The sequence below is a fragment of the Acanthochromis polyacanthus genome, chromosome 23, assembly GCF_021347895.1.
Source record: "Acanthochromis polyacanthus isolate Apoly-LR-REF ecotype Palm Island chromosome 23, KAUST_Apoly_ChrSc, whole genome shotgun sequence".
NCBI lineage: Eukaryota > Metazoa > Chordata > Actinopteri > Pomacentridae > Acanthochromis > Acanthochromis polyacanthus.
In genome coordinates, this window is record NC_067135.1 from 3,389,251 (window position 1) to 3,414,819 (window position 25,569).

A 25,569-nucleotide genomic window follows, 5' to 3' on the forward strand; every position below is an offset into this window, starting at 1 on the left:
GAAAAGGTTCCACAGTTCATGGAAAAGTTCCTGCAGTTGGCCATTTTCACCAATCAGCAATCTCACAACAAGGCCATAAACAGCTGATAGAAAACACCCTTTTGGCGTCACTATTTGCTGGAGTTTGACGCTGTAGGAGGGTGTAGCTTTGGTTTTACACCCACTTGTTATAAAAGCGTTCGAATTATCAAATGTATTTTGATTAGAGAGGAAAAACAGAGTGTCGTCTGTCATTATATCGCTGTTATTAACCTGTCGGCATGGCAGGTGACACATTAAAGGAACCTGGATGTTTTTTCCTCAGGGTGAAAACCACTCGCTCCTCCTTCTGTTGGTTGATATAAAGAAGGCAGCTGATTGGCTATTTCCCATCAACAGTCTGCTTTTAGTTTACCATCTCTATCATCACGTACGTACAACTGGTGTGCACAGTGCAGGAAACATCCTACAATGAAGCGGCTTATGCTTTTGTTCTGGGGTAAATCAATGCCATGCATGTTTTTGTTCCATGGTATATTTTTGACATTTATGGAGGAGTTAGTGAGTGTTGGCAGAACAGGCCAAGCTGGGTTTTTGGATAGCACTTTTAGCCTGGAAGAACTTCTAAGGCACAGAATTGAATTTAGTGTGTTAAACCTCAATACAGAAGGCAATGTAACGCCTGCTTATGTGCTGAACACAAACATCTTAGAATTGGATGGCTTATGTGAGTCCAGTGTGCGTACGAAGCTGCTACTGATTTAACCATACCGGGTGAGAAAAGTCAAGCTAGCCCAGAGGCAGGAATAATCTCACTGGTTCAGGCACAAGTATTAATTAATTGCACCAAAGAAGCAGATGTTTGAGGGGCTCAGTAGAACATATGGTCCATTAGAGTGGCGCCGAGTGAAAATGCAACGGACAGGGCTTGATCATGCCAACATATATATGGAATAAAAATGTTTCTGTGTTATGTATGTCCATGATGTCACAAAAATAAGAGTGCACAAGAGAAGCCCTTCTGTTTAGCAACCTCGTTTAACTTTAAGACGTCATCATACCTCAATGCCAGAATAGTTACTTCTTGGTTCAGTTCATATGAATGTGAGTGGGTGAAGAAAGACATCGGGCTTTTTCAAGTTAAGGCAACTACAGATGCTTGAATGAGGTTAGAGAAGGATTTATGGTAAAAAGACATCAAAGAGGAGTGTTGGTACACTTGGTAGACTCATCTAGGGCTGCAACTAACGACGCGTCGACTAATCGTCTGAGCACGATACGTCATCAAAAGCAGAAGTGAGCGCGCAACGCAACAGAAATCAGCGTCCGACCGGAGCGCGGAACACGTACGGACATCGGTGCTGCATTATGTATGCACGATGCAGCACGGACATCCGCGATCTATCGTAAGCACGGATGTCAGCGTTTACTATACAGCTGTATCTAAATGCGGACATCCGCGCTGCATCGTGCATACATAATACATGCACGATGCAGCGCCGATGTCCGTCCGTGTTCTGCGCTCCAGTCGGACATGGATTTCTGTTGCATTGCGCGCTCACTTCCGCTTTTGATGACGTATCGTGCTCAGACGACTAGTCGTTAGTTGCAGCCCTAGCCTCAACCATTCATCCTGAAGACTTTCCATGCTGGTATCCATCATCAAAACACCAAATGAGGGGACGACTTGGGAGTTTATTGTTCACTGCTTGCTCTGGAGGCAAGGTTGTGGGAAGCTGTTAGTCCCATTAATACCCTTCTTTGTCTGCTTTTCCTTTCCCAGAGACACCTATCTCCTGAGGACTTCCAGCAGGTTTTCGGCATGACTCTGGAGCAGTTCGACCGCCTGGCTCTCTGGAAGAAGAACGACATGAAGAAGAAGGCACGCCTTTTTTAGACAGAAATTCAAAAAAGAAAAATAATAATAATAAAAAAAATGCCGAGCAACATCTCTACAAGCATCTGGAAGGAAACATAGAACAAAAAACAACCCATCTGAAATATCTATATATGCACCGCCATGATACCTACTTTCCACCTGTAAAACGCCATGCCGTCTGCCTGTGAAGCCGCGGAGAGGCGCTCCGTGTGGGGACATTGTCACCAGGCAGCCTCTATAGCTTTTTGTATGCAGTGTGGTCCGAATGTTCGACTGACAGCCTCGCAGAAGAGGACGAGGAGCTGCGTTTGCATGGCCTGTGTTGATGCTCCTCGCCTCCCATGTGGTTTCTGCATCCGCCCCCCTCACCCTTCTCCCCCCGTCCAGACGCTTTCGTACACCCTGACGATAAAAGAAACAGCTTTTTCTAATTCTCCTGCAGGCCTTCCTCCGATTTTCTGTGGTTCTGACTGTTTTGTGTGCTCCTTCTCTGTCAGGTTTGTTGGTCGTCATATGTTGGCTTTCTCTCGCTGTTGTCCTCTTCCCTGCATCGAGCGGCTGTTACATTTTCATTTTTTTACGCCCTCGCCATTACATTATTACAGCGAAGAGACTTGTGCACATTCGCTGTTCAAGCATGTCAAGGCCAAAGACAGGGTTTAGAAACAGCTTCTCTGGTCTTTTACTTCAAAAACTGTCAAGAAGCACCTTATCATGCGCTTTTGTTTTGGATTTTCCTTCGTGCTCTTTCCAGCCAGAGAGGTAGTTTTGATAGAGCGGCTCCATATCTTACACAAACCTCTCGTAAATCAGCACAGATAGCAGAGCTGGGAGCTGGAGATCAGCCACAACATGGCAGAGAATCACAGGGATTTAAGCAAAAAAAAAAAAAAATAAATAAAAAAAAGGAAAGGCTTCAGGGTGTTCAGAGGTGTCAAACATGCAGCGTTGCCAGAGTGACATGCGCTCAAACCGACTACAAATCAAATGAAATTATTTTTATAAGCTATTTTTGACTTCTTCCGGAAAGGATCATTAAACCAATCACGAGACGCAGCCGAGAGAAATCACGATTTTGTTACCAGGGAAAAATAAGTGCCCATGCCGACTTTGTTAAGCTTCGCAGACCTGCAGCAGCACTTAAAGCATCACAAGTGAGGTCTTGCTTGATTTGAAAAAAAAACAACTCAATACTCTAACTGTGTTATATCTTCTCAGACAGAGGTTTAACTCTTTATATGTTTGTCGTTTGGAAGCATTGTCGCGTACCGTAAAAGCTACACTTTTAAGCTGAAGTCCGTCAGCTTTGCTTGATTTCTCTGGACCGTAAATCGATCAACTTGCCAACTAACATACCGTAAGATGTATGTGAACATATACTGGACATATACCAGATTTATCTGTCTGTATACAAGCCATGGTGTATAACTCTTTAGGCATGCATGAGGATGGGAACATGGGGTTCGTCCACTGACCTCATATTAGAAATGTATGAAAACATTATCATCAATGTGGTTTGAGTGATTGATTATTTTGTGGTCAAATTTTTAAAAAAAAATGCCCGGATCAGCTGCTTACATTAGCTTGTGTTAGGTATATTTATTTAATTGCAAATATTAAGGAAGGGATTTTATTTTGAAATCTTAAGGGTGTAGTGTCACATGCATCACAGAGAAGAGTGCTTTTTTTCTTTTAAAGAGAAACATATCAAACTTTGAGTTTAATCTGAGTGTCAAAACAAATGTTGCTCATGTAAGTAACACACTAACTGTTGTCATAAGTCGTCATGTCCTCTTTCTAATATCCATCTGCTATTAAAGTGCTTTATCCAAACTATGTCATTATGGGTTGGAGTGCTTGAGTTTGTCAAATGAATGTTGCTCATGGATTCCCTCAAGTAAAGTGTGTGATATATAGGTGTGTGGATGCTTTTATTTTCATTTTTAGATCAATATCCGACTTTATCAGATAGCGGTCACCATTTTCTGGGATTGTAAGAAGTTTTTTTTGCACCAATGAAGCAATGCAAACTGTCAGCAGGAAGAGTTATAGTCCAATATATACAAATGTAGCCACATTAGCATGACTTAATATTATAAAGACCAAATTTTTATTGTAAATCTACATTTTTACCCAAGGTTGCATCTAATTACCACCAGTCCGTAACAGTAAATAGGTTAAAACAGTGCTGCAAAGAGTTGTTTTTGAGCACGGAAATGTCGTAAGACAGATTGAATTTGGGTTTTCCTACGAAATCTGCTCCTATTGGGTAAATTCTGATTAAAAGCATGTCAAAATATTTGGTCAACATAAAGAAAATACTGGTTAACTACCAAAACTATTAGCAGTGAAGTGTTTTTGTAGCTTAAACCTCATTAAAAATCTTTATCATCAAATAAAAGCACCAGTACAGCAGTTGAAAAATACTCCATTAAAGTCCTGTTTCGTCATTCAAGATCTTATCGAAACCCTCACATTTCACATGATCATCATATTAATGTTGTAGATCTTCATGGTGGAACTACTTTATGTACAGTAAGGTAGTTAAGTCCAGTGATGCCAATCCTAAGATGAATCTTAGACGAATAATCGGAAAAAAAAACTAAATTCTTACACACAAATGATGCACAAATGTGTCAGCAGAAAATCTGAATTGATGTCTTGCATAACATCAAAAAACTGCTTTTGAGTCATTTAAAAATGGGAAAGCAAAATGATATCATGGTGAATTTACTGTTTGTGTTATCTTCAGAACATCGTGGATTTAATGGCCGACCGTCTGAGCTTTGATGACTGGTCGATGCATCATTTCATGCATCATCGCAAAGATAATATCCAGCTAACCAGAGGTGTTTCAAGGCTCTGTCAGATTTGGTTCATGGCATTTGTGGAATTTTAGATTTCATACTGGAGTTACATCCAGGAAAAATCCAACTGTTTGTCTAGAAGGTCTTAATATGACAAACAAGTCCTGGAAGCAAACAACCCTGTAGATCGTCTGGCTCTAATCTCTGATACGACTCCCTCTGGTCATTTGCTAAAGCAGTTTATTATGAGCCAGACTTAGGTTTTATAGTCAATCACCCTCTCGTGACCGTAATATTTATGACAGGATAAAATGCCCCTGTAAAACCTCTGCAAGAGCCATTTTTGGGCAAAAAATATAGCATGTTTCTCTTGGGTAAATACTTCTGAGGGACCCTGAAAAACAGGCAGGAGGACCTCGACACTGATTGGCAACAACAGGCAGCATCCGTCTTCTCACCTCAATCACTGCCATCAACAGTTTAAAGTTTGACATATTGGCTAAGACAACAAAGAGTTATGTCTCAAACTGGCATTGCGATCTAAGGTGTCGAATCCAGTGGATCATAAACTACAACAAAAGTCTCATATTTATCCCAAGTTTCTGCAGAAGAAAGATACCCTGTGAGCCACAAAGTCTGACGATTGGGGTGGGTGAATGGGTTGACAAAACATTGGACTTTTACTGTTTTCTCCCATTTCAAAGCCATCTTTTCTTTAAACCATGACCCCTCCACAACCCTAATCATGTCTGTATCACTTTAACCATGACAACAAACGTCTTCTGTTGGAAATCAAACTCAGATTATCTCCTAAACTTAAGCAAACTGTAGTGAACAGTATGTTTTTACAGTATATTTTCTGCTAACTGAGGGTCAGAACAAACAACCTACATGGCAGTTCAGGTTGGAAGACTTGCTGTATATGCTACAGATAGGTTTGATTAGGTTAATACACAAAAACAACTAGTTTACTTTAGGGAAAGATTGTATTTTGGTTTAAATTAAGTGCTTCAAAACAAATCTCCATCGTTTGCTCACCCATCCATCCACCTCAACCTCCTCTTTATGCAAAATCTGTGGCTCTCGAACTGCCTCACCTGTCTTGTTTTTCTTATTATAGTCATTAGAGGGCGCTGATTGACTGATTAACTGATGCTCTCACACATGTACACTAGGGGTTACTTAACACAATGGCTGCATCCATATCTCCACCCTCTGGACTTGCAGACTGAGCCCTCACGGACTTCAGTCATACGTAATGTGACGTCTTTACCGTCATCACGTAAAGTCTGCAAGAGCGGGAGTCTACAGCATTATGAATGGAGCTAATAGACAGACTTGGAGTCCGTTTCAGTCGTTTCCGTGACACTGTTTGAAGAACTCTCATGTATGCGCTATAATATTAATTAATTTGGGTATTACTTACATTGGAGGACTTGCTTTCGTCCTTTTTCCGCCTTTATTTTTGTCAGCTCATGATTTCGGCTTCAGACTGCACAGCTTTTATAGGACAGACGCACTAAAAAATTCGAAAAATTTAAACGTCACGTCCGTATTGCAATGAATTGTGGGTAATCAAACTAGTGAAGTCTGCAGAAGTCTGCACCCCAAGCAGACTCTCTGGAAGTCTGCAGAAAGTCTGCTTGAGGCCCCTTGTGGACTGGATGAATTGTGGATTTGGACAGCCCTCAGCACTCCCGGACTTCCCGTGAATGCGCCCGCGAAGTCCGCGAGTTCGCAAGTGCGGTGAAGTCCAGAGATTTGGATTCAGCCAAACATGCCATACACCAATGGGGCCGTGGGAACTCAGCAAACGTTATGAGAACTTTTGAATTGATGCCCCAGCGCCATCAGAGCAGGCAGGGGAGTTAAAGTGAACCAACAGAGAGATCTTTCACCTCTCTAGGCAAACAGACCTCTGACCCGGACAAAGAAACACTGACGGCTTTCACACATTGCTCAGAGCATGTGGTGAGAAAATATTTATCCCCATCTTTGATTTATATTTAGCTGCCAAGAACAAAGCTGGCTTCTTCCATTTTGTGCATGTAAAGGAATGAATGTCTCGTGTTGAAGTGTGGTTTTGTCATTGGATGTATGATTTATCTTGATTATTTAAGTTCACCCCAAAAAATGTAACAATTTTGCATTTATCTCCAAAGTACTAATGGATGCTTGGTGGCATATTTTTGTCTGACTTGTTTCCTCGTTGGCTTCGTTGCAAATTTGCTCAGAAATATCCGATGTCCATCTTGTAATAAATGTTAAATTCAATTCAGCGTTGACTCTTATTTGGCATATTCTGGCAACAAACAGTCCAAGTGAGCTCCCTTTACACCGTTATTAAAATAATGATGAGATACGTCTGCCAAGAACGTCCTCCGTCTCTGACAATGCATTTGATGTGGTGTTTTCATCGTGATCCTGTCTCTGCTTTGTCACATCGTCCTCTCTAATCCATAAACAGCCACATTTCCATGAATATTTAGTGTTTTTTTCATCTAATTTTATTCAAACTGGATGTGCTCCAGGGGTCGGCTGCTTTATGTTCGTAGATAGAATTTCCTTTTAGTGTACTAATTAGACAACGATCTCTATGAAATCATTAATAAGGATGCATTTTATTCTGTGTTAAAGAACAACTAGGCAGAATGAGGTGAAAAAGACAGGGATTCACTGGGGGAAGTGTCTGCGAAGCCTTTTTTCATCAAAGGGAAGCTCCAGCATTTTGCTCATACAGCATAAAGATCCATTTAGTAGCTGTGGGCTGTTTACAGAGGGTCTCGAAAACTTCATTTTCCACACCTTCGTCTAGATGTTTTATATCATCCCTTCACTTCTTGTTTCCTCCTTTTTTAAACTCATATAACTTATGTTGCAATTTACATTCTGAGGGACTTGAATTTTTAGGGGCTTGTGACTGGAAATTTGCTGGTAGACTTGGACCAAAAAGCTTCGATTCCCATCTGAGATTGCATCCACCAACCTGCGACCAGACCTGGTGCTACGGTCAGATTTGCTTAGGCATGTTTAGATTGTTGAGCTCGCAGTGCCCTCAAGAAGCTGAGGTGTATGGAGCTTGCAAAATAGCAAGGCTGGAAGGTGAGGGTCCGACTGGTTGAAGAAGGCTGCAGAGGATTAGTAACCACCTCGACATCCAGGCTTCTCTGGGAGATGAGAGTACATAGGCCCCACTGGCAGGCCATCAAGGACCTCTGAAGAACTGCTGAAATAGAAAGTCAGTGGCTGTGGATGAAGAGAAATGACTCCACCTGGGCCTTCAAGTGAGTAGATGGCATCTAGGGGATCCCAGAGGATGCTGTTTCTCACTCACCACAGAGTCTTAGTAGGTGTCTCGTGTATTCAAGAAGGGAAATCAACATTTAAGAGCCAAATACTGCTCAAAGTGTCATCACTGGGCAGAACATTACCGTGGAAAGCTGGAAGAAAGTGGCCTGGTCTGAGGACTCCTGTTTTCTTTTCCTTTACATGGTCGGCCAGATGCATGTGTGTTTACCTGAGATAGCAGCCGGACGGACTGTGGGAAGAAGTGGAAGTAGTTTGATGCTCTGCTGGGAAGCCTTTGTCCAGGCGTTCCTGTGGATGTTGCTTTGAAATGTGCCACGTTCTGGTAACCTACCAACAATGCTGCATTGTTTTGTTGTTGACATTTTGGACTTCTCTCCACTTCTAGCCATTGTGGTGCAGTTTTTTCCCCCCTGGAGATGCAGGACTTTATGTTGCAAACAGAGATGGTGTGGAGGACAGTTTGCATGCTGCCACTCTGATCTGACACATTTGTCAGCAGCTATGACAGAAAAAAAGGGAATTTGTACAAAAACAAAGATGAATTTCTCATATTCAGCAGAAATCGACTAATTCAGACCATCTTCCTGTCTGTTTTAGATTATAGTGATGTCATCTGTAGATACGCCTTTGCCTCCCCTCTGAAAGCCTCAGATTCAGTTCACCAAGATTCATTACTTGTGACAGTTATTCCACTCATCACTGTCTGTTGTATGAAAACGTTGGCTGCTCCACTGACAGACATTACTCAACATATTCACTCATTTAACATTAAAACTTGAGCTTTGCAATGAGTATTATGTTAAAACAACACATAAAATAGCACAAAGCTAATGCTAATGTGCTGCTAAATTGGAATTTGATGACTAAAATGACAGCATTCTGACATTAAAGCTGTTCAGGACATATTTACTGCATCACTCTGATTGATTTTGTAAAAGGATGTAGTCGTGTATCAAAACTGCTGAGAATCAATTCTGTTTTTCTTTTGACCTTTCGTGAAATGCAGAATTTGTATATTTGTAAATATATTTAATGAGATTTACTATGTGTCCAGACTTTTTTTTTTTAAATACATAGGCTTATGTGGTGAAATACTCTTGAAAGTCCCTATTTTTTGTGTGTGTTTTCATTGTGACATTTTTTTTGAAGACATCAAAATGCTTGTTTTAAATAAAAATTTCCCCTCGGGGAAGTACTTCTATTCTATTCTGAAATAAATGGTGTCTCATTTTGAGAATGAAGGTGTCCTCTTTTGCCAGTAGTGTCTGCAAGAAACAAACAAAACAAAACAAAATTGTGTCACAGATGGAGTCATCAGTTGTGTGTTTGATGACACTTTCTTCTAAAAAAAAAAATCTTCCATGCATTGTAGCATTTAGCAATTTATTAAAAGCATCACTGTAATGCAAGCATATCAGTAGCTCAATTTAAAAGTGGGATTAGAAGCTATTCTGGACTTAAATCCAACCTTTTTTGTCATTTATTTATTTTTATTGAATTATCGCTCCGGTGTTCAGTTTGATTGCACTCTGACATCTAGAAATTTATATAAAGGTTGAATCAATTAATGAATCCTGTAAAAAAAAAAAGAGTAAAGCTGTGACAGAACAAAAAAAACGGAGCTTTAAAGGTTTAATTTACTGTGTTTCATGGAGAAATGTCTCCCACATGGTTGTGAACAACACAAGTCCCGCCTCCTCCCTGCTAAGGCTACGATTGGCCGACGCGGCTGTCAATCATCGCTGGCAGACACACCCGCTCTTCCTCTATTGTCACCGGCCAGGAGAGGAATATTTACATTTTAAAACATGGACAAGGAGAAAAACGACAAAGGTAAGCGGCTCGCTGCTTTCTAACACTTTCTCCTGATGGACTTTCATTCACGAGTTGTTCGCTGCTTGTCCTTATTTCGTGGGTTTGTTGTCACTGAGGTTTGCCAGCTTCTTTCTGGACGCGAATTCACATAAAGTGATGCTTAGGTTTTATTAACGGTTTAATATTTGCAAAAAAATATACAGAATTCATTTTCGGATTTTAGGAGTAGTTAATGAAACCACTTGCCTCTCTTTTTTGGGCGATTTTGGCGTTTAAATTAGACTTTATAGCATACAAAAAAAAATTAGTTATTTTGTGTTTCTGTTACTGCTTCATTATTTATCCCGAGAGTTGTGTTTTGTAGTTTTGTGGGGTTTTTTCCTGCTATTATCTTATACATACATTTTACTGTAGAATTTTTTTAAAGCATGCATGTAATTTCTGTACAGTTTTCCACTCTCTAGCTTTAATTTATGCTCTAGAATTTGTTTATGTTTTATTTTTATTATTTTTTGTATGCATTTTGCTAAAAACTGTATTGCTCAGGTATTTGTGAGAAAACAGACAAGTCAGCGTGAAATCCAGACGTGCCAGTGTTGTGAATGGAAATACAGGAGATACAAAAGGACCATGTGGTGGAAGAGGATGGAGGAGGAGGCAGGGAGGAGTGGGATTAATTAACGGGGGGTGGGTGATGCCCTGGGAGGAGGAGGAGGATGGGGAAGGAAGAGGGAGCAGCTGGGAGTCTGGACCCCCGTCAACTGTCCACGCTGTGACCTCCACACGAAAGGACTTTAATGAGCAGATAAGAGCAAAGAGAGGCCGCTTAATAGACACATAATCAAATTAGAGTTCGCTCAGTTAACATGCACAAAACATCAGACTGATTTCAGTGATTTTTAGCTTCTTTTTGAGGATCTTTCTCCACATCTTTGGAGCCATCATCTGATTTTACGCCCCCCAACTCTAATTTAACGCAACAGCCTGCGGATGGAGAAGGGCCCTCCAGCAGCTCAATGATGTGGGACAAATCCAATTAATCGAATACAATAGAGCAAGCTGACGGACAAAAGGCGCGAGATTAGGAATAATTAGGCTGCAACTGTTGATAGGATAAAGAAAAAGGAATCAACCGGGACTGGAAGTGACTTCTGATAAAGCGTCGTGCCTTTTGCACAGACTTCAGACACTTAATTTGTTGATTACCAGAACTCTTGCCAGTTAATTTTGTTGTAAATCAGCTAATTGAGGTCACTGGAATCACACCAATCACTTTTTTATTTTAGCAGTTGACAACCGTTTAAGTAACTGTTGCAGTTTCAGAGGAAATAAAGCTCAGATATATAAATATTCAGAGAGATTAAAATGTCTGTCAGCCTAGCAAAACATTCTGCTAATTGATCTGCTAACCCGAGCCAAACAAATTTATCTTCATCTGATCAAAGACTGCACTCATTGTGCTTCTCTGCATGTCCTTTACCAAACTTTAATTTCCATTCATTAGCTTAGTTTGTTGTCAGTAGAGCAGTTGGTGGCACAGACAGACCGTCACATAACTCTGCTGTTCGTTGGTGACAGCCTCGGCGTACACTGTTAATTTCATTCACGTGATTCATCAAATCCAGACTGCAATGACACACAGCAGAAGCAAAGTTGCTGAAGAGAGCTCCAGGGAACAGTGGCCTTCAAGTTACCCGTCTCTGATGCTCACATAGACACACTTTGGGCAGTAGTAACAGCTGCTGCCCTCGCTCTGTCCTCAACCCGAATTCCAAGAACTCTTCACACTTGTGCAACATTGTTTTGTCATTTTTTTTCACCCCGTTTTGCATGTGTGTGTCTAAATCTTGGTATTTCCTCGGGCAGGCCGGCTTCGCCACAGCCAGTCGCTACGTGACAATGGACAATAGCAGGCAGATGGATTGTATACATCCTGTTGGCTTGCAGATGGGATGGAGCTTTGAGCCAACAGTTTAACCTTTAGACACAGAGGAGAGTGGAAGTGGGAGATTTACAGTAAACACAGTGCAGAGTTTGTATCTCCTATTGCTTTAGAGGTTCTTTAACAAATGAGCGTAGATACAGACTCATTTCTGGACCGTTTTCCTCAGAAAAGCAGACGTTGCTACGGATGGTAATGGCTTGTTATTATAGCAGAAAGCAGTCTGGCTTTTTGACTTGTTGCTATTTTAAACAAAGCAGCATCCAAGAACCATGTCACAGTTTGCTTATGGAAATGACATGTTTGTGCTTAGACAAGATCGTTTAGTTTTGCTTCATATGTAAAACTGTTAAGCATATCCATCCAATTTATACAAAGATGGATGAACCTGGTCTTTGTCGTCTTCTAATCCGAAAACGAGCAAAGAGGTGGAGTAGAGGTGTGCAATGCAAACATTTTTAAGCAGCCACGCCCTTAATTGTACATAATTACACAAAGGTTTGAGCCTTGATACGGTCTAAACGGGTGAATTACTTCACATGCACTACAACAAAGGATGGAGTTGTGGTTCTTTATAGATTATTTTGCTGTGAGTTCACTGCTCTGCTCCACTGGAGATCATATTGGGCTGAATGTGGAACGTGAACTAAGATGAGTTTGACAGTCTGATCTAGAGGAAAGAAAGTCCCAGCCTTTAAATGCTCTTTATTGATTGTTTTAAATACAGCATGATGTTCATTTTTATTGTTATTTATACACAGCAGCTGGCTCCATTATCCTGTTAATGCTATTGGTCCTGCCTGTGACATCATCAGTCGTGGACATCTGGGACCTGTGTGTGTGTGTGTGTGTGTGTGTGTGTGTGTGTGTGTGTGTGTGTGTGTGTGTGTGTGTGTGTGTGTGTGTGTGTGGACATGCCATGGTAACAGAGCTGAGAATTGATCCGATCCCCCCAGCTGTGTTAACGTAAATCCCTCCTGTTACCATCATTAAAATGCTGCCTTCAGGTTCTTCTGTAAATATTCAAATTATAATATAATTACATTATAGTGTAGTAGTCTATTATCCCTGTTATTGCTGAATATTTCTCTTTTAAGTGCTCGTTTAGCTGCGCTGCTGCTTAGGCCCCGCCCTCTCCATCCTCACCTCACTCCCCTTTTGTTCCTCACTTCCTTTTGTCTCTTTCTCTCTCTACCTCCTCGGTATTTCTACTCCTCTGTGCTTTGCTTTAGGCCAACATCTCCAGCCTGCTTTCTCTCTCACTGTGTATAAATCTCTCTCTACTGTCTGGGTCCAGGTGTTTGCCTGCAGGTGAGGACTCAGTCAGAAGTCATAAAAAAAACAAACAAAAAAAAAATCATGAAATATTTGGTCTGCGGCATGTGAGCCTTTCCTGCCATGATGTTTCTTTAACCCTTAGATGCTCCACTGATTGGCTCCTACACTTGTTTAAGAGTGTTTTATAAATGATCCACATAAGAATCAATGTGTTTTTAAGGGATTTTTGTCTTTTTAGTTAAGAATATTTTATGTATTTATGTCCGCACAAGAATGATTTCATGTTCGAAATATGTTTATTCTTCACTTTATAACAGATTTTGAACATTTTGATGATTGAAAAAGGAGAATATTGCACAGAAATACAAAAATAACGTATTTAATCTCGCCTTCTCAGTTCCTAATTTCTGGCGCACTGGTAACACTGATGAACACTCCAGCCCAGTAGGTGGCGGTAATGCACCTGATGTCTGTTTGCCAGCTATGATAAAGAGTGAATCAGCACAGAAACGTCAGACCAACATGGCGGCTCATTTTTTGTCACAAAAACCCTTCAGCAAAAAGTATTTCTGAATGCTTTTGAGGCAAGAAATAATCTGCTGAACTGGTCCTCGTTTCAGTTCAACGACGGCTAGTTTAGACGTTTAACGAAAAATTTGCGTTAACCGCAATAGTCCTGGTACCTGCTAACGGTGTAGCCCCCCCACAATAGACCACATTTCAAGACTATGAAAATGCCGACAAAAAGTCTTAAAATGTTGAATATAATGGCTATAATTGCACTTTGAGTTTGCAGTAATCTGTGATTGTAGTAGACGGATGAAAAATGCAGATAAATGTAAATTAAACAAGCATTTTTATTGTTTAAGTTCACGTGTACACCCCCTGTCAAAAGATTTAAAACTTTTGACAGGGGCTGTATGTCTGTGTCTATATTACAAAGCCTGTAATTAATTAGATTAATTTCTAAAATTGCGTCCCACCACTAATTATCAGTGATAAAGAGCTTTGAGTAGTAATACAAACATTGCACTTTCTTTAAAAGTATTAAAGGTAACTTAAAAATTTTACTGCAATGATGTCAAAATCGTGTTTTTTGAGGAAAATCTGGAAAATGAAATGAGAAAAACTTTTCATTGCAAAGATATTGCAAGAAAATAACCTTAAAGGGTTATTTTTGACCCACTCATGCATCTAAGGGTTAAACAACTTTACGATGACACTCTTACTTGCTGGTTTGACCTCTTTGTCTGCTAGTCGCTGACTTTTCTTCACATCATGATTCATTAGAAAGCTCTTAAATCAGCCCCACAACCGCTCCAGACATCATAATTGAGTGAATCATTGGCTGTGAATGTCCTCTGTAAGACTTTCAGAGCTATCTATAGATGAATGACCGGATCTATGAGATGTTGAGGCTGACTTATGAGTTGAACAGGATGTTTTACACCGAGCAGAGCTTAAAGTGACTTTCAGGGCAGAACGCATCTGTCTGTCTGGGCTAACTCTGTCTCTTTCTGCCTGTCTGCGCTTGTTAAAAGACTGAGACAAAATGCATGATTGCAACGTCTGCGCTACGAGGCCGAGCTGCTGAACTTCAAGTCGGGACACGGCCGGCATCTGCAGCTTTGCTAATGTGTTTGGATAGTTCAGTGTCTGTCAATACAAGTTCAGCAAACCATCATTCCTTTTTCTTCACCTCACCCTCTGCTTTCTCTCTGGGCTTGTTTGTTTTGTCGTGTCCCAAAACTAAATCTGTCTATTATTTGACAGCCGCTGATGCAAACTGTTAAATGATTAATGGCACAATGTGGAAATCCAGTACTGTGTTGTTTAAAAAAAAGCTTTCTTTATTCTAGTATTTGGGTGCCTTTGTGACCCTTCATTCTAAATTAGGATGAGGGTAACCATAAAGACTGGAAGCTAGCTTGCGTCTGTCCAGAGTTCAGACCTGACGTAATTGTCTTTTGTGGGATCTTTTAAATGCATTTCAACGGTACAGTTCAAGAAATGTCAGCCCTGATCTGTTATCCCATTTGGAATTTAGCGATGCTAAGTTCAGCCACAATGAAGCAGCTCGTCGTTGTTATGGAAACCTGATACTATCAGAAGGGCTGGCAGGCCTAGCACAACATTAAGGAAGGTGCTAGAAGAAGACGCTGGTCTGGAAAGCGAAGAACGTTTGACTGCGATGCTGGACCGACAGAACTTTATTCATGTCAGTTTCCTTCTGATGCAACCGACTGACTGAAAGCAGTGACATGAATACAGAAATCTCTCCTTTAAAATCCTGTAACTGTGGTAGAAAATGATGTGTTTATGTTGGATCCACATTGAGAGCAAGAAGCTGAATGAGAAAACCAGTCTGTAAATGGTGCTAGTGTCATCTCTAAAGGAGGAGCTATCACTGTGTAGTCTAGTGCAGATCACGAGATGGGAGTTGGCATCCGTTATACTGGACAAGGAGCGATTTTTGGACTGAAGGTGTTGAATGCCGACACGTGGGAGGAAGGAAGTTTTCCAAAGGGGAAGTTTGTGGTAAACCTGCAACAACAAGTTGTCAGGACATTTCCGTCCTCGAACGTCTCACTGACACTTCGACATGTTGGCTGTCTTGAGGCCGGATGGTTGTGTTTTTGATTTAAGTGGGCATTGTCTTGTTGCTAACACTTCTTCACCTCCGCTCATCAACACTGCAAGATGCATAATACCACGCGTGCATGTATGCACATGAACACACTCTGCACACATACAGTGAGGCTGCATTTGTGCAAATACACACCTGTACACACACATATATCCTGAGCTCCTACAGTTTCCTCCAACCCCTATTTACCTCCTCAGGCAAGATGACCTGAAACCCAGACAAGGAAATGAAAAGAATGTACGACTTGAGTAAAGAAAGACCAACACAATGCAAGTCTTTGTAACATTTTTTTGTGTTGTTGGGTGAGATTGGATTTTGTTGGCACTCACACCCTCGCTGTGATCCTGCATAAGACTGTGTGTTGTTGTAGATGGGTCAAAATGTTAATCTATTTTGTTGTATTTGCCCCAGTGTTGTGCAGACATCAATACACTGGAGCACAATAGTGTTGCACTACTGTAAAATCTAAATAATTTAACTGGATTGACCGCTTTAACCAGTTCTTACCACTGCTTTCTGGCTTCTTATGGTGGCACTATAGAAGGGTAAAATGAATAAAAGGCAACTAAGAAGAACCTTACGAAGGGAGAAAACGGCAGACTGTGATAAAAAAAATGTCAGAGAGCTAAATAAAACAAATTAAAATTGAAAATTGCTGCAAGTTTCCTCGCATCCTTGGTAGTCAGCAAATCCAAGCATGTCCACCAGGTGGCAGCCTATAGCATTGTTGTTGACAAAATATCAAAGCTGTCCACCAGGTGGCGCAATCACTGTGAATGTATATCGACCTATGTATGTCATCAGGACCACATTTTGATCACACATGTAAAGTTTGAGGCAGGCTAGTTGGACAGCACTTCCTGTGTCATGGTAGAACACCGAAATTCCGAGGGCTGCTATTTCCATGCCCTTAAACTTTTATGGAGCATTTTGATAACTTTTGATCACCCATGCCTGGCCAAATTTGACCTGTTGGAGACTCTGTTGGAGTCTGAAGTGTTTGAAAATGTGCAAAAATTGGTTCAAAATCATCCAAAATATGGCATGTAATTCAAAATGGCCGACTTCCTGTTGTGTTTTAGGTATGGTCGTCAATTACGTTTTTGTGCGTCTTGACGTGTTACATATGTGTACCAAATTTCATAGCTGAAGGTGACACATACCGGCCTTAATTTCTTTTTATAATTTGCCAGGTGGCGCTATTGAGCCATTTTCGGTCACACCTTTGCAAATCCTCCAAAATATCAACATACATTGTGATGTATTGCAGATGACTTTCTTGCAATTTTGCAGAATTAGTATTGTGAGTTACTTTGTGATTGTGTCTGTGAAGCTGTTTGAAAAACTTTGAAGCCTCCGATTCTGGAATGACTCCCCAATAAGCAACACAATCCAAAGTGTAGGTGCAACAGAAAGAGCAGAAGTGAAGTGAGAAGAGTGCAAATGCGACGAGCGATGGGATGGAAATAACGGCGTTCTGTGGGGACGTTTGCTGGAGATATTTTTTTAGAGTGGATGAGAAAGACAGAAGAGTGAGACAAAGGCTCTCCTGTGTACCAACCTCGCTGACCTGTGTGAAGAGCTGACTGCACACCCTCAGACAGTGACTCACAGCTCTGGGGTTTCATCTGTTAAATTCCTTGACATCTTCTCCTTTACATACTCAGAGCTAAACCCTCCCCTCCCCGCTGTAATGCTTTTATTCTACCTGCCCTGCAGCTCCGTCTGGATGACATCTTAATGGAGAAGAACTTTCCTTTACCTGCTTGACTTCCACGCTCGCTTACTCCACACACACACACACACACACACACACACCTCTGTTATGCTTGAGTTCATGTTGACTCAGACGTTCTTCATCACCTGAAGCGAAACCCATTTATCTACCTAACAGCCCCTGTAATTTGAAGCATATTTCAGCTTTAAAAAAAAAAAAGTATCTGGATTCCATAACGTAGCACAAGTACAACACACACATACATGTAAAATTGTTTTTACTGTATTCAGTGCTGAGCATGAAAAAACTGAATTTGTATGTATTAATTGGATGGAAACACAACTCAGAAATAATGCTATTGCTAGCAAGAAACTTCACTCAGGTCTGTTGGTTTTAACAACTTTACAAAGTGTCCCAAATCCACACTCCAACCAGACAGGTTTTTAGTGTTTAGTGTGCATAAACTTGAAAATTGACTGAATAAAGTAAGGGTCAACTGGTTATCGGGTTGTCAGATTATTGAATTTAGTGTTTAAACTAGAAAAGTAGCATGCTCTTTAACCAGTTCTGATAAAAATGAATTCTTTTAGACATGCACAACTTCGCTTTCTTTAGTCTCAAGCTCTTCCTGAGTTATTTTTAACAGTAAAAGTCTCAATCCTGAAGGATGAATGTTAAAAGGTTCTCTTAGAATTAAACATGAAAATGAGAAAACAGGCTTTTCAATGAAGACGTATGTTTGTGTTACTATATTATATGTTGGTTCCAGATATCAGTAATAAACCTCCTTGGTGCATTTACAAAATATAGCCATTTTTTGAGTGTGCTGTTGATGCAAACAAAGGCCTCTGAAGTGGAAAAGTGAATAAATTTTGCAAAAGAACAAGGAAGTATTCAATATTGGGAATATTTTAGTTAGAACCGATGCTCTAAAATCAGTTTGACGACTGACTTTTGTCACTTTGTTTATTTTCTGTTACCTACACTGGAAAAAATGCTCCTCTCAAAACAAGACAAGAAGAACTGATTTCAAGGAACTTTTACCTTGAAATAAATCTGCCAATAGAACAAGTGAAAATGGCTTGGTGAGATTTCTTGAAGTACGATATGATCTTTAGATCTTAAAATTAGCTGGGAAAACTTATTTTGAGCTGTATTTTTATCAGGATTGTCAAGCTTGGGTGTCTTATCCCTCCAGTTGTCCTCATTTACGGCAACAAAAATATTGTTTCCTTGTCTGAAAAAAAATGAAAAATTCAGCCAAAAATTCCCCAAATTCATAAAAAAATTGCAAAATCATCAGTAAGAAGTTTCCCCTAAAAAATTATTTTTTAAAAAAAAAATCCCCAAATTTGACAAGAAATAAAAAATTTTAAAAATATAAAAATTGTAAATATTTCTGAAAAATGAGTAGAAATCTTCCCAACAAAATCTTAAAAAATATCTAAAGGGATTACATATATATCAGTAAAACATCTAATATTTTCATTCAGAAAAAAATCTACCAAAATCCATCAAAATTCGCTGGATTTTGATTGATTTTTTTCTGAATGTTCTTAAAGAAACATTTTTATAAAGTATTACTTTATTTCCACCAAAAAATGTTCAAAAAATTTCCCCAAAGATTTTAGAAAATGTGGAAGTTTTCACTGTGAAAATATTTTTCCCCACATTTTAAAACTTTAAAACAGGTCAGTTTGACCAGCAGAACAACAGGAGGGTCAAAACAAGATAATTTCAAGATTGTTTGACTTAACAAGATATTTAAGATGCACTGTCTTAAAACAAGTCCCTCCATCTTGCTGAAATGTCTTGTGTTTAGTGAATTTATCTTAAATCAAGTGGGATGAGACATTCTGACTAAAAATAAGACAAATAGGATTGGTGAAATTTTTGCAGTGTAGCTGATGCAGCAGTATAAAGGTATGATTAGTATCTAGTACATGCAATATAGAATTAGCCAATATTTAGCTTTCAGTCGGTCCCCAAGTGGACAATAAAAAAAATCAATCAGTGCAGCTAAAATGGATCGTTATTAATGTGGGTTACCAACTCAGTAAACATCTTAGTTTGCCCTTTGTGTTCCTCAGAAGAGGATACAAGGCTGATAGTGATGATAAGAGATGGAAATAACTCAAACTCTGACTGCCAAGCATCCCTCACATGGTAGCGATTGGAAGCGAGGGATGAGGAGATACAGTTAAAGGGACGGAAGAGCTACGTATCGTTAGCGCCTCAGCCACATCCAAGCTAAAGGCAAATGGAGTAGAGTGGTGTGGCTTGGGTTTACTCCAGAGTAGATGCATTTAAAGAGAACTAGAGGGAGTTTAAGGGAGCAGTGTAACGCGAGTTTTAAGGGCGGTGTTCATCTGAATGAGGCACTGAGCTCCTGTTAAAAGCTAGCTGCACTTTGCTAAATGGTTCACAGATGCTAGGCTAAATCAGAGATCTTCTATTTTGAGGAGCTTTGGAGTTGTTTCAAACGGACAGCAACCAAGATATCTGCGATAACGGAAGTCTAATGGAACAACATTTTCCCATCAGTTAGATCCTTTCACGTGGCCTTAACTGACAGGAGGTCTTCTCTTTGGCCAAAATGTAGGTTTCTTTGCACGCAGATGATGATGCTGTCACAACTAAACACTTCCCGAGTTTGTGTTTTGTATTAATAATCATGTTAACATCTGGTTTTATGGTCATCTGAGTGACCACAAGTTCACCCTGACAGAGCTGCTGAGTCACCAAACAGTCACTTCAGCAGAATTTTCCCATCGGATGTTTGAATGTTCCCCAAAATAGTGAGGTTAAGCTGTGATAAAGAAAATAGCACAGGTTTAGCTACAGATACCTCTTTTGTTCTTTGTTGTATTACCCTCTGTTACTGATTACAAACCAAGCTATCGTTTTACTTTTCCTCGATTAAGTCATTGCTACGCACTGTTTCGATTCAACGCAGGACTCCAGCTTTCACGGTTGATAAAGAATTTATAACGAGAATTCTTTCAGAGATTGTGACTCAGCGCCGACCGACACTGCGACTCAATCAAAAATCTGTGTTTTGCTTTTTAATATAGATGGAAGATTTCAGCAGAATTACAGGCTTTAGACTTCTACTTAGTCAGATTTAAAGTAGGAAAATGGTTCCGAAACAAATTGTGATTTATCTTGAGGTAAATTTCCGATCACAAATCCACTTTTAGGATCGCGTTTTAAAACCTGAACCTCATTTGCTAGCTTGCAGTCTTCCCCTCTGTATTTTTCACATTAAACGCTGCTTTTCTTTCAGCGTCGCCTCCAGGCGTTGACAAGCGGAACAGTGCGATGTCAGTGACAGGAATGTGCGTCTTACCACCTGTGTTGTCAAGTGTGTGCTCAACATACGAACACAGCAGGGCCCCGCTCATCAAAATAACGGCTGTCAAGCGCTGCTAATTGTTGGAAAACTCAAATACCTTGAATTGCAAAAATGAAAACACTTGCTCTCAGTTATGTAAAAACACATACTGTGGGAAAATGACGTGAGATGTGTGAAGCACGCTCAGACGTGAAAACTTTGTGATTAAGATGTGAGGATTACCTGGATGACCGAGAGCCGACACACATGCGATTTATGCTTAATTACTCATGAGGGTTTGTTTGACTGAGACTTTGGCTCATAATTGGACTTGAGAACTGCTGAAAGTACTTAATGGGAGGTTTTTGTCGGACTGTACTGCAGCTCTGGAGTCCATCTGCTGGCATATCTGCATGTGTTACCCTTTGTTTCTGCACACAGCAGATTCTGGTGTGGCATAAATCAAAATAAATAGAAAAATGTTCTCCATTGCTGCGGGTTGGTCCACCAAACTAGAGATAATATTCATGTAAATAATCCTGCGTGAAAGAGCACACTGGAAAAATGCCCCTCTCAAAACAAGAAAAAAAAGACTTATTTCAAATAACTTTTACCTTCAATGATGTGAAAAAATCTGCCAATAGAACAAGTGAAAAATGTCTTGGTAAGATTCCTTGACATAAGATGTGATATTTAGAATATTGAGATCTTAAAATTAGCTTGGAAAACTTATTTTAAGCTACGTTTTACCAGGATTGTCAAGATTAGGTGTCTTAAAATAAGCCAGATATGCTTAAAAAAACGAGTTTTTCTGTTAAAAATAGATTTTTGCTTTCATGTAACCTCCTAACTTGAGATGTTTTAACCCTCCTGCTGTCTTCATTTACATGAACCAAAAATATTTGTTTCTTTGTCTGAAAAAAATAATAAAAAAAACCTGCAAAAAAATTCCCCAAATTTCTGAAAATTTGCAAAAACCTTCAGGAAGAAAATTTCAACAATTCCTTAAAAGTTTCAAGTTTTATTTACAAAAAAATCCCCAAATTTGGCAAGAAAATGTTTTCAAAAATTGAGTAAAAATCTTCAAAAAAAATCCGAAAAAAATATCAAAAGTGATTACATATATATCAGTAAAACTTCTGATATTTTCTTTAAGACCTTTCACAAAAAATCAACCAAAATCCAGTGAAATTTGCTGGATTTTGGTTGATCTTTGTGTCTTGTAAAATTCAACTCAAAATAATTTCAAGATTGTTTGACTTAACAAGATATTTAAGATGCGTTGTCTTAAAACAAGTCCCTCCATCTTTTGCTGAAATGTCTCTTTTAAAGTGAATTTGTCTTAAATCAAGTGGGATTATAGCCTAGCCACGCTAGACTCATGTTTCTGACGGCACAAGGGTCTAGGGAAGCTCGACAGGGAGGAAGGCCTTTAAAAGGTTGTCTATCAAATCCCTCTGCAGCAATTGGGTAGGTATACAACCAATCAACGCAACGAATAGGCTGACATAGTTCCTAGAGTCCCATTAGCTTCCCAACCGGCGGAGCCAACTGGTATATTAAGGATTTGCCATATCCCGTCGGCATAAGTCCAAATACGTCTTTCTTCTCAATGAAACACTTCAGTGCCGTCCTTTGTTTATCTTTCAAGTTGAATTTTAGCTTCAAATCTTTAAGGGCTGTGGCCAAAGCCGAGTCGAAAGATAATTGTTTATTGTGCGCCGGTTGTTTCTGTCAGAATCGTCGCGCCTCTGTCGTCACTTCGTTACGCCCGCCTTCTGACTCTACACTTCATGGTGATTGGTCCGGCCAGTTTTAGGAGAATCCAGCCTCGAGCCTTATGGAGGGTAACTAGACCCACCCTGGCAGAGAATTAAATTCGTTGCCGTGGGTTGTCTAGCGCGGCTAGGCTAGTGGGATTAGACATTTAGACTAAAAATAAGACAAACAGACTTGGTAAGATTTTGAGTTTTTGTGGAGCAACAGCATCCACAGTAGTGACGGTCGGCCTACGGAGGCGGTGGATGGATGGGTCAACAAACATCAAACTTTAGTTCTCAGATTCTCAGTCATTTCTTCTTCTTTTTTTAAAAAAAAGTAACACAATCACCCTCATTTTTACGATTCTAACCACGGTGACAGCATCCAGTAGGTCTTCGGTTTACAATGTCCTGGACTTACGGCGTTTCCTGGTTACGTGGAACTAGCTGGCGAGTGGAGCGGACGGATTTATACGGTGTCATCACATTTTTCCCGCTGTGCCTCACGCACAGCTGTTCTTCTGCTCGACTGTTCGCTGCGGGTATTACTAACACTGCGTACACAAACTGTTCGGACCCCTCGTTCTGTCGCCGGCGTCGTTCGTCTCCCTTCCCCTCCTGGAATACCTTCACGAACACGCACACATCTATGCAAACAGATGTTGCCTCCCAAGCTGTGAAACAAAGAACGAACGCAATAAAGTTAGAAGAAAGAGCGGCATCATCTGGACCTCGCATCACCTCCTCATGCACAGTGCGGCTTATTAATGCATCAATGTAGGTCAACCCACTGGTCTGGACTTGTTAACAGCCACAACTTAAGGTCCCTGAATGCCTCACAGCACCCAAAACAACACCTGTTTGTCTGTAGCTGCTTTTTTTTACCGGGATTGAGCCGGTGATGTTGACTTACGGACCTGATGTGGAACTCCTGAGTGTGGGTTTGTAATTTGGGAGGGCAGGTTGTGATTTATGTGGCTGCTGATCATGTTGTTCACACCATTTGGTAAACTCATAGCACTGATTTAGAAGGAAATGGATGCAGCATCTATAGTATGTGTGGCTTCTTTGACTAAAGATATGATTGTAAAAGCAAAACAATGAGCTGGAAGACACAAAAACTCCATAGCTGATTGATTAAGAAATGTTTGACTCTTGCAGGTTTAAAGTAGAATCATCACTACACAGAAATATGGAATCCTTTAATTTTTTTTCGTCTAAGTCTCGGCTGTTTGTTCATAATTCTGCTAAACCCCTAAACACGCTGCTCCACCGCCAGTCGGCTTCCATTTCCTGTTTGGAGAATATAACACCAACTTCTGCCCTTGTTTTTCTAGTCTGATCGCAGATAAAGGCTGTTTATTAAAAAGCCTGCAGGTGGAGACGGCAAAGAAACCCCTATCCCCCATAGAGAGAAAGAGAGAGCAGACTAATAGCATCCAGAGAGACAAAAAAAAAAACCCTCTGCAGAGTGGATGCACTCAGATCTGCACCTATCGCCTCCGCATTCCTTCACACCAGAACGCAAGTGGAACAAGACAAGCTGAGTCTTTCTCCAGATGATTGATGGAATGTGATGAGGCCGATTCACGTTGTGGTCAAAACATTTTCCAGGGACTGAAACGCAGGAGATTCTAATGTGGACGCCGCAGGCTGAACCCTGTAAGACCCAAATATAGAAAAAAAATGAAGTAAAACTGAAAAATTTAGATAATAAATAATAGTATAATGTATAAATCCAAATACAGAAGAAAATGAGCAATGTGTGTAAATATACCCAAACACAGACAAAAATTTGCTAAAAAATTAAATGATATAATAGTAGAAAATGAGCACATATAGAAAAAAATGAAGTAAAACTGAAAAATTTAAATAATAATAATAATGTATAAATCCAAATACAGGACAAAATGAGGAAAAAACAAGCATATATATGTTTGTCACCCACCAACTATATATGTGAGTGTAAATATACCCAAATACAGACAAAAAATTTAAAAAAGTGAAAAAAAAATTAAAATATTAAAATATTAAAAATAATATTAGTAGAAAATGAGCAAAAGATAAAATAATATAAAGAAAAATAAAATAAGCAAAAAAATCTAAATATATATATATATATGCATAAAACCCAAATCTAGAAAAAAAATTGCAAAAAAATACAAGTAAAAAATAATACTACTACTGCTGCTACTATTACTACTACTACTATGTATAAACCCAAATGTAGAAGAAAAAATACAGCATATATAATAAATGCAAGAAAAAAATAGCAAAATAATTATATATTAGATAACATACATATTATATATATAATATATATATATATATATATATATATATATGTATATATATATGGGTTTTTACAGGGTTAATTTAGTAGAAAAAAGGCCTGAAGGCAGCAGGAATGTACGCGCAGCATGTCAGGATTGTTGCGTGTGTGTGTGTGTGTGATGTGTGTGTAGCTAAAAGAATTCAGCGCTTTAGGCTTTCTTTTCCCATCCTTTGTTCATCCTTCTCTTCATTTTGACCTTCCTGAGTCATGTGCACATTCTCATTTAGTTAATGTGCTGCCCAGCTGTTCAGCAGTGTGTGTGTGTGTGTGTGTGTGTGTGTGTGTGTGTGTGTGTGTGTGTGTGTGTGTGTCATATCCACCTCAAACCGTAACGTCTCCCATGCTGTCATTCCTTCACGGTGTCTCTTTATATCTCACTTTCTCCTTCCCGTCTTTTTTCGTATTCCTCTGTTCTCCAATGAAAACGTTAAAACCGGTCAATCTAATTTTGATTTTATTCAAATATTACCGCTGTAACGTGCACAGAGAGCAACAGGAGGAAAATTTCAATCGTGACAGTGTTTGAACCCAATCGGCTGCAGGTGACCCGTGAGAGGAAATGGTTAGTGACAGGTTTATGATGTCACTTCCTGCTTAAACCCCAGCAGACGTCTGGGTGGGTCACTTCATAATTCAGCACATCTAACACAATAACACCTCACTCTGTGCTGTTACTGGCCTTTTACAAGAACATGTCCTCACTGAGACACGCAGTAAGGCTTGGAGAAGCTGTAGTACATTAATTAATGGAAAATATGTTTTTAATA

At 39.8% G+C, this 25,569-nt stretch overlaps 2 protein-coding genes across 8 annotated transcripts in view; both read left to right on the forward strand.

Moving 5' to 3' along the window:
* The window catches only part of ablim2 (actin binding LIM protein family, member 2), a 108,945-nt gene extending 105,251 nt beyond the window's left edge, over positions 1-3,694 (forward strand). For all 7 annotated transcript variants that reach the window (XM_051944055.1, XM_051944057.1, XM_051944060.1 and 4 more), the window contains one exon: positions 1,763-3,694. The gene's annotated coding sequence lies outside the window, so the exon portion shown is untranslated. The remainder of the gene's footprint in view (positions 1-1,762) is intronic.
* A 6,014-nt stretch (positions 3,695-9,708) lies between these two features.
* afap1 (actin filament associated protein 1) overlaps positions 9,709-25,569 on the forward strand; it is a 108,561-nt gene continuing 92,700 nt past the window's right edge. Inside the window, exon 1 of the mRNA XM_051944051.1 lies at positions 9,709-9,807. Within this exon, the coding sequence (XP_051800011.1) occupies positions 9,783-9,807 (25 nt within the window). The 5' untranslated portion in view covers positions 9,709-9,782. The remainder of the gene's footprint in view (positions 9,808-25,569) is intronic.